The sequence below is a fragment of the Diadema antillarum genome, unplaced genomic scaffold (assembly GCF_040938485.1).
Source record: "Diadema antillarum isolate AM-2024a unplaced genomic scaffold, OU_Dant_1.0 seq00000333_RagTag, whole genome shotgun sequence".
In the NCBI taxonomy this organism is placed as follows: domain Eukaryota; kingdom Metazoa; phylum Echinodermata; class Echinoidea; order Diadematoida; family Diadematidae; genus Diadema; species Diadema antillarum.
The window spans coordinates 1,136,973-1,147,429 of record NW_027271349.1 but is presented as its reverse complement, the minus strand read 5'-3'; the positions used below and the strand labels follow the sequence as shown (position 1 = coordinate 1,147,429).

The 10,457-nt window shown below is 36.9% G+C and overlaps 1 protein-coding gene across 1 annotated transcript; it reads left to right on the top strand.

Annotated features, from left to right (window-relative positions):
• The first annotated feature begins 421 nt into the window (after nucleotides 1–421).
• Nucleotides 422–10,257, top strand: LOC139730764 (WD repeat domain-containing protein 83-like). Its single transcript, XM_071641626.1, has 6 exons — nucleotides 422–454; nucleotides 4,449–4,639; nucleotides 5,417–5,612; nucleotides 7,171–7,365; nucleotides 8,701–8,924; nucleotides 10,102–10,257. Exons 2-6 carry the CDS (start codon nucleotides 4,460–4,462, stop codon nucleotides 10,255–10,257), a joined length of 951 nt encoding a protein of 316 aa, XP_071497727.1. The 5' UTR covers nucleotides 422–454; nucleotides 4,449–4,459.
• Nucleotides 10,258–10,457: the final 200 nt, after the last annotated feature.

Sequence of the window (10,457 nt, the reverse complement as noted above, 5' to 3'; positions counted from 1 at the left end):
CCCGTTGTTATGTTTCTGATTGAAGGACGGCGTCCCATTCTCACATTGTAATCTGATTCTGTGGTTAGCAGACGACCATGCCAATGGTACTCTGTATATTTGACCGAAAGATCGGTCTGTATCTGTCCGTCGGGGAATGTTCCGCGGAGACTGCGTCTGGCTTCACGGAGCGTTAATGGCAAAATATAAAAGAGTCCTCCGGACAGACGGATCTTTCTGTCTATCTGTATATATACTGTGCATGGGTCCATGATACTGTGTAACAGTACGAACTCAACGCCTAAACTGTGAAGTCCACGCACATGCGTACAAAAACCAACTTGTACACTGATAGTCTTTGCTCAAGTGACACAATTGGCAATTTCGACGCGTTAGGGTTACGGAAAAAAAAAATCGCATACCGGTACTGCTGGAGATCAAGAACGTAACCTGTCAAGCCGTCAAAGGAGCTCATGTAAGATTCTGTTCAAACATAAAACACAAGTGCAAGTTTCCTATCAAATTTTGTTTCAAAACGTGTAGACAGTAATAAGCAACTTCAATTTGACAGGTTGTTTAGCGACGTCATACTCGTGGACAGCTACGAGCTAGAGCTCATACGTAAAGTAATAGTCCCATATGTTTATTCTTAAGTTACCGTAGGTGTTTGTCGTATTTCCGACGACAAAGACGGTAAAGTGAAAGTCCAAACGCAAAGAGACAGACCAAACTTTTTGGTCAAACTCTAATACCATACACATATTCTTCACAAAGTACTTGTTTTGCTTTGTTGGCAAAGTTGTTTTTTTTTGTGGAATTTTAATTACTAATTTATAACCTTTTGTGTCAGTCGTTCATTATCATTTCAATTCATATTCTAGCGTCAATTAAAATTAATTTTATTTTTACCATTTGCCAAAGAATTTATTGGAAGAATACACATAATTGGAATAAACTTGTTTATTTTGTAATCCACAAAGCAAAAACTTCAATTCTAGTAATATAAGTAATGTAAGTACACTTATCAATTTCAAAATGTTAATCTTCTACATAGAGTCTAGCACTACTACTAGTCTAGTGTAAATAGATTTGTAATGTAAATAATTTTCTTGTTGAATTTACATATTCTTCTTCTGTATTAAAGGGCCAACATCCACTAGCGTTGCTATTTGTTGGACCCTTTTACCAAATTTGTAAATATGTTTGTACTTTCATATTCATATTGTTGATAAGTTTGATTCTATACTTTCATGTCTTGTATTCCTGTTACTGGCAATTGTATTAGTAGTATTGTATTCTCAATGATTGTACCAGTGCATGGCTCCAATCATGGGTACCCAAAGTGTAACATATGGGATCAAAATGAAAGTCTTGGAATGAAACTGATTCTCTCCTTACAATCTTCCTTACACCCTGTATTACTCACACACCAATTTTAAGAGCTGTTCCGTGGGCAGTGCACTTGTAATCAAACATCAAAACATCAAGTGTCTTTTGTTCATAACTCCCATGTCCATTTCCTTTTTTCTTTTTTTTTTTGATTCATTTATGGAAGCAGTTTCAGAAAACTTCAGTGATATATTACATGTAGTTGATAATTGCTATGACTATCATCATATACCACAAATTCAGGGATTTGCATCTTCATCAACGCATAATGATTGAATCCATTTTTGACAATAGTTATGAACATAAGATTTTGTGACCTGTGCTGAAGAAATTTAGCAAACATTCCTGAATTGATATCATATCCCCATTAACAACATTTCAATAAACAAAGGCAATGGAGTGGACCACCATATACAGTAGCATAACTAAAGTTGTAATCATTCTTATTCTTTTTCACTGTAAGAATTTGCTGTTGTCAAAAAAGATTATGTTCATAACTGTAGGACACTACTGATGGTTATTTTAAAGAAACAGATTAATTATTCCTATGCATCAAAATTTACAAGAAACTAGTTAATACCAATGAAATAATTACTTAAAATCAAATTAATTTTACAAGATTAATTTTGAGATAAATGTTTTAATTTTATGAAGTTGTCATTTTGTTCATAACTGTTGGACGCATAAGATTCAGTGGTGTCCAGGTTATGAGCATAAGGAAGAGATGAAATGAAGTACAACAATATGTAGTATACAACACATAAAATCATTAGTAGTTTGTGTTTTTATACTGAAAAAGACAGAACAGTTCATAATTGTTAAGAAATAGCTACATAACTTTGACATTGATATTCAATAAAGACTGAATCTTACGTTCATAACTCTCTTGTTCATAACCATGTCCACCTTCATAATTGATGAAATTTTTTTTTTTTTAATATGTAAAATGCGTATGTGAAGTAATATTTTCTTATATTTTTATGAAAGCAATCCCTGGTGATACAAAAGTTTAGAAAATGATTTTCCATTACTTCAGAATAGGGCTATATTATGTTCATAACTGTGGACACTAAAAATTCCAAGTGATGTTGGAAGTGATAGTATATTTTTAATATCAGAGTAATGGGGAATAAAAACCTTTTTAATTGTTGGACTGTTACTCTGATCTCTTTTGAATGCTATATTACAAAACAGCTATTGCAATATCAACTGCAATTGTGTGATTTATTTATATATGTTTGGTGGACACCAAAAGTTATGAACAAAACCCTAAGTATTAATTCATCCGTATATTTTTATTTGAAGAGCACATGGCATGCTCTCAATATAAAAATGTTTGTACTATACTACTTCATACATTTCATTCATCAAATGCCCAACAAAAGCACAATCCTTTTAATGATGGGCATGAAATTGTGCTGTTTTTAATGTTACATTTAAAATGCAAAAAAACTGCATTTTTCATTTAAAAATGGCTGTAAATATTATGAAACTAGTCTTACAGCTTCCTTAGCTTTATTTTGTTAAATCTTTATCAGAAAATAGCACCTTGGTGCAGTCAGCAAAATTCTATGGATGTTAAAAATATTGCAGGATGAAGTGTACCCATTATCAGAGCCATGCACATAAATCATCTGTACTGATCTGTGATTGTAAACTTGAACTTAAAAATTTGGTAATAAATCATTCATTCATTCATTCATTCATTCATTCATTCATTAATCAATCCATTTCATTCATTCATTAAGTCGCCACTGCCGTAAAGTCGCCAGACATTCACATCGCGTGTAAGACCCTATTTTTTAATAAAAAGTAAACTTTATTCTGTTTTAACTAAATGTAGTAAAATAAAATTATAAATTTATTTCTACCTCTAAATACTCTCACTGTCTCTAGCTCTGCTGTTTAATGTTAGATATAGCTATAGCAATCCCTAGATCTATAGCAAATCACTCAGAAAAATATGCTGGCTGGGATGGTATTTGGTACAGTGCTGATCTGATGTGAGTGGGTTAAAGCCAAAGGAGTGCAGAAATTATTACAATGCACATTTAACTTTTATTTCTGCTCTATGGCAACTTATGTACCCTTGGCAGGGAGTAATTTTCCTGGTATCGCATCGCAATTTGCTATGCATTTTTACACCACTGCTATTCAAACTATTAAACTTTTGTGTAGCAATTTTCTCCCATAGAAGTGTACAGGATACCACTTTAAATATTTTTCATCAGTTGAAATTGCTAATCAAATATGAGTTGGCCCCTTCTAGGCGCATCTTGGTAAATTTAATGGTATTTACAATGATTCTCATGCACTTGGACCAAATAAATCTTTCACTCTCACATTCTCGTGCTGATCTCACAAAAAGTTTAATAAAGTGTTTGAATGCAATATCTCCTGCAGAGTAGAAAAAAAGAAAGAAAATCCAGAGCAATTTGAGTGGTGGTCATACATCTGCATTGGCAGCATACCTTAGATGAGAAACATCCCTACATTTTCATTAATCCTGCTCTTACCATCTGTAGGCTCGTATTAAAACTGCCTATGCAGTCCAAGAGCTTGTATTTGTGTGCATGACGCTATGCAGAATAAAAGTGCATGCTGCAGTGAAAGCCTTTGATCTGGCCTAGCACAGTTGCCTTTACATGCATTTTGGTTTGGACTCGCCCAGTCAGCAAGTGCTGGCACCGATGTATCGCCAATTTCATATCCATGGAGACATCTCAAATTCCACCATACCATCTTGCACCAAAACTGAAGGAAATACATTACAAAAACAACAAAGCTTTTTCCACACACTCATGTAAAACTGAACCAACTTGGTTATTGGGAAATTAGCTTCCAATTCAAGATCAGGTTGTGTGCTGCCTACACAATCTGAAACTAAGCAAAGCCATTTAATTGTATATGAATTGTATGAGTATCATGTCTTTCAAGTAATCAAGAGTTAAAAATCAATGTACAAAATTAATTTAATGTTAATGCAGTTCCTAGAGCGCACACAGTCGTACACACACACACACACGTATACACAAGCTCATTTTACCAATTCATGGCACTGGTTTGTTTTCCTTCCAAAGGGTTTACTCGTATGTGCTGCCAGAAGCCAACAATGTCTGATTCTCTGCCAACAAAGCTTACTGAGATCCTAGACTGCAAACAAGGAGCAGTGAGAGCAGTCAGGTTCAATGTGGATGGCAACTATTGTATGACCTGTGGCAGTGACAAGTCACTCAAGCTCTGGAATCCAAAGAGAAATCTTTTGCTCAAGGTATGTTTGATTTGAGAAATCCTGTATGCTAGAGTAAACATCACCTACACTCAACTTAACAGAACCTTGACTTAAGAATGACCAGCAAGCATCATCATTGATAACATGAAATAGAATGCAAACTTGTTAATTTTCTTCCTTTCTACGTCATCATCTCTGCTTAGGGCATATGAAAACAGGTGCAACAAAGGGTGGCCTCTTTGGCAAAGACATCATCAGAAATTTGTGATCCCTGGCCCATGTGTTACGCCCTTACATTGTATACATGTACTTGTGTATTTTTGTTATCTTGCAATTTTTTGCCAAATGAATAGTAAATTCCCTCCAAGAAAAAAAGCTTGTTAAAGAACCTGTATAGCGGCCACATGTCTATAACAGCTCTTTTTTTTTGTCTCACTTGGGTAGCTGCTGTAGACAAGTTCAACTGTACTTGGGAACCGCCTCACTGTAACAAACTTTTACGTGTTATTTTTGCTGCATAATTAGAGTAAAACCCACTTCATCAGGACACTTTAGCCGAAACACTTCATTTTCAAGGGCTCATTATTGTCTGAAAATGATAGCTTAATGAAGGGAAATAATTCCAGGGATTTCATTCCATATCAAAACTGTCATTATCAAACCAAATCCCAGGTAGATTCTGCCCATTGCACGGTCTAAAAATATGGCAGCTCATTAAATGAGAAAAAAAGTTTGTTTCCCAACCTCGTCCTATTAAGCAGGATCCAGTAATGACCACTGTACTACATTGTTGTCTTGTAAACTAATGTCTTACAGAGTTATTCAGGTCATGGCTATGAGGTGCTGGACGCCATGGGGTCAGTGGACAACGGTCACCTCTGTTCATGTGGGGGTGACAAGACAGTCATACTATGGGATGTAGCAACGGGAAAGATGATGCGAAAGTACCGTGGGCATGCTGGCCGTGTAAACTGTGTACGCTTCAATGAAGACTCTTCTGTTATCTTATCAGGTACCTGGGCGTTCATGTCAGCCCGTTAACTTCCAGTACATTTTTGCAAATACTACAAATGTACATGTGCGTAATCTACCCCCTTGTCACATACACTTTTAGCCCAAGGGGAGAAAAATATACCAGTTTCATCGGGAAAAGTTTCTGTGCCTTTTCTAACCTTTACTTTAACTCTGTAGTAGAGTACATGATAACCGAAAGGGCTACCATGGAGAGAAAACTGCAAGCCTCTATCTTTTGGTATGTGTAATTGTGTTGAAGAAGACAGTATAGATTTCCCTCTATCGACAGTGAACTCACATGTTAACATGACTACATTAGGCAGCAGTTCAGTCACATGAAAGTGTTGCCACTACCATTCAGGAAATGTATCTCTTAAAGCAATTCAGTTGAAGTCTGTCTTTATTGTAAAAAGTGGAGCACAATGCTAAAACATGAATGAAATTTCAAGGCATTTGGTGCAAAGGGCAACAAATAGCCCTGTCACAATTCTTGTTTTTGCTTTATAGCTGACCACATTTTTTGTGGAGTTTGTTCAAATTTGTCCTGGAGATGGATCACTTGAAGATCTATCCACCTATTGATGGTACAGATACAGACAGCTAATCTGTGTTTTGACTTCAAAAGTGAACTTACAGAATTCAGCTTGTATGGTCTTTCTAAGCTGTGATATTGACGTGATTGTCTCTAAATTAAGTGTAGCAGTGAACAGGGGGTAGATGAAGACAGTATTGTGGATTTTGATGAAAGAAGCTTATGAATGCAGAAGCTTGGTTAGATATAATATGGATTTAACACAAATCTGGTATGGAGGAGCCTGTTGAAGTCATTCTTGGTTCCTATAATTTTTGTAGATGTTGACATCTGTTTTTGACTTGTATAGGCTGCAGGAAAAAAGACAGAAAGAAATGTGAAGGTAGGGGCCTTTACTTTAAGCATACCAAGAGCACAAGTTCCTATCAAAGAAAGTTACAATGTATTTTCATCTCTCAACTTATAACAGAAATGTTGGGATTTGTAAAAGAAAACAAGAAAATTTAATGAAATACATTAGATATTTACAAGCTCATTTATAGAGTGTACTATTGAGTTAAACTTTGAAGCGTTATATGCATACAATGTAGTGATCAAAGTAATATATAAAGAACCAACATTCAGAAATTTCATATGCTCATTTGTCAGTTTGTGCTGTATCAATTTATACTTGTGGTGGAATGGCATTATTAATCAGTCTGTATATGTCATTTGACAGAGAGGTTGACTTACAATGTAGGTTTGATGCCTTTGTGGACAGACTTTAGCTAATAATAATTGACAGCGAAAGTGTTTTAAGCTGTAATTTATTCCAACCAGAAAAAATGCACCAATGATGAAGCTTGAGAGTCACTTGTCACACAGGGATTTTTGCCTAGCACTTACATAGGGATTATCAGCTGGACACCACAGGGATGCACCCAGTAACTCTTTACCGGATATTTTTTGGTGCCTGACGAGTCTAGATGTTCATTTATATTGGTATATCATTCATGTTCTTTAATCACAAACAATATCATTTCAGGCTCCATTGATGCTACAGTGAAAATTTGGGACTGCCGTTCAAGAAAGTTTGACGCGATCCAGAGTCTCGAGGAAGCCAGGGACAGTGTCACTTCAATTGAAGTATCAGACCATGAAATCCTTACAGGTTCAGCAGATGGAAAGATCAGAAGATATGACCTCAGAAATGGACACATGCACTCTGACTGCATATCCAGTGAGTAGCATGTTGAAATCAGATTATTTAATAGTTTTATACTTGGTTATGTTTGCATAGGCAAGTGCAGCCACTGGTGAACTGTGATATTAGTCGTGTAGCTAGGCATTCATGTGTGTAGGTTTGGCATAAGCTGTTTTTGTCCCCGCCGAACGAGTTCGAGCAGGGGACTATGAAACGGGCTCCGTACATGTGTGTGTCCGTCCGTGTGTCCGTCCGTGTGTGCGTCCGTGTGTGATCAAAATGTTCAAAATGCTACTCCTTCGCCATTTCTAACCCGATTTTGATCCTGTTTGCTTTATATGATAGCACTACATGGGAGCTTTGAAACTTCTATACAGAATTTCAATTGTGACCTTTGACCTTGACCTTTGACCTATATTGTACATTTTGCTTCAAAATGCTACTCCTTCGCCATTTCTAACCCGATTTTGATTCCGTTTGCTTTATATGATGACACTAGGTGAGGGCTTCAAAACTTCTACACAGAATTTTGACCTTTGACTTCTTTGACCTTTGACCTTGATTTTTGACCTATATTGTACATTTTGCTACAAAATGCTACTCCTTCGCCATTTGTAACCCGATTTCAATTCCGTTTGCTTTAAGTGATGGCACTAGGTGAGGGCTTCAAAACTTCTACACAGAATTTTGACCTTTGACTTCTTTGACCTTTGACCTTGATTTTTGACCTATATTGTACATTGCCTACAAAATGCTACTCCTTCGCCATTTCTAACCCGATTTTGATTCCGTTTGCTTTATGTGATGGCACTAGGTGAGGGCTTCAAAACTTCTACACAGAATTTTGACCTTTGACTTCTTTGACCTTTGACCTTGATTTTTGACCTATATTGTACATTTTGCTACAAAATGCTACTCCTTTGCCATTTGTAACCCGATTTCAATTCTGTTTGCTTTAAGTGATGGCACTAGGTGAGGGCTTCAAAACTTCTACACAGAATTTTGACCTTTGACTTCTTTGACCTTTGACCTTGATTTTTTTACCTATATTGTACATTGGCTACAAAATGCTACTCCTTCGCCATTTCTAACCCGATTTCGATTCCGTTTGCTTTATGTGATGGCACTAGGTGAGGGCTTCAAAACTTCTACATAGAATTTTGACCTTTGACTTCTTTGACCTTTGACCTTCATCTTTTTACCTATATTGTACATTTTGCTACTAAATGCTACTTCCGGTGGGGACATATATTACGCACCGCGTAATTTCTACTTTTCCTTGTTATCATGATATTTGTGTCTATCCTACGGGGAGTATTGGTGTACATGTACTTTCCCTTACCAGCTTTTCTATAATGCCCTTCACCTCAGAGCCTGTGACCAGTGTTTGCTTCACCAAAGATGGTCAGTGCACACTGGTCTCCTCACTGGACAGCACCCTCAGACTCCTGGACAAGGAGACAGGGGAACTTCTGGGGGAGTACCTGGGTCATGAAAACAAGAGCTACCGTCTGGACTGCTGCATGAATGAGACAGACACCCATGTCGTCAGTGGGTCAGAGGATGGTCGTATTTGCTTCTGGGACCTGGTGCAGGCAAGTGTAGTCAAAATATCACTGAGGTGTCATAATCTTGTAGTAGATAACTTGATTTGTGGGATAAAACCCTCACCAATTGGCACTGGTTGTCTTGGCATCCTACTTCCTACACAGACTCACTCTCTATTCACTAGAATCCCATGATCCCAAGTAATTCTGTTATCCCTGCTGGTGCAGGAATGCTTCCCAATTCAGTACAGAAATGTACATACAGCTTGTGTTTATGTGGAATATATCAAGTGATTAAGAATGACTGCAATGAAGTCTTGTCTTTGGAAATGAATGGATAAGATTGTAAGAAACTGAGTCAAGTGAATGACTGCACTATATTGATTAATTCTATGAAAGCAGTGAAGCACAGAAGGCAATATTATATCATATTTGCAGAGCTGGTCAAAGTTTGTAGATTATGTGGTTGTTTTCCCATCTTGAAACACATTTTAATGCTTTTAACACTCAGTGATGCAATAGAGGAATTTTTTCCCTTTGATTCATTATGTTCCTCATTTTATCAGTTTGTTTAGGTTTTGGAAAATTTAATTTGTAAGAAGTTCCACTTATCTTCAATGTCAGTAGATAAGTCTACACAGACCGAAACAGAGGCAGAATACCCCTAAAACATGTTGATTGAAAACACCCTTAATGGATGATTCTCTAGTCCCTCATATCACATTACACTATACTAGAGTAGCTAAAACCACAGTTTTTAACCAATTAGAACGTCCTTTCAGTAACTGAATACACACCTGTTGATTGGTATATGAGCTCCTATAAAAACTACAAACTGTAGACTGATTCTGTTCACAGTGGAAGCCGCTCTATAGATTACATTTATTCTTTGCTTGAAGCTAACATGCCATTCTGTATTTTTTTTCTTTTATTGTATAATTATATGAATGTATTTGATAACAGGACTGAAGAGTTGAAGAAGTACATGTAGATGACTAGTTTGTTCTTGTAAGGGTGTTTCAGGTTCCTCCTTTTTTTTCAAGATAATCATTTCAGCACATTTTAGTGAGTGTTGACATCCCTGTACTACTTCTTCTGCAAAAGTCTAGATATTTCCTATTCAATTATCTTTAATTTTGCTTTAATGGTGTCTCATGTTCATTTGCATTCTCATGTTATCATCGCTATTCTTGTTTCAAATTATTTGCATATACAATGTATTCAGGGTTCCATGACGACTACAATCGAGAAGGCTGGGAAGAATGCTGTCCACTCACTCTCCTTCCACCCCCAGGAACCTTGCCTTCTCTCAGCCTCTGAAGGTCTCGTCAAGGTTTGGAGACCAGAGTCGTACACAGAGGAGGAAGGGGAGATGGGATGAGAGATGAAGATAGAGGAGGCCCAGTATCATAGGTTACTATGGTTACAGGAGCTGGATGCCGTTCGAGAGGAAGGCTCAGAGTGTGTGGGCACATGTTTTGCATAGGCTGGAGTTTTCACTAGTTGGGGATAAAATCTGGCTAAATACAACTTTGAAGAGTGAATATCCTCCGCCATCCATTGCTATGGCAACAACATCCA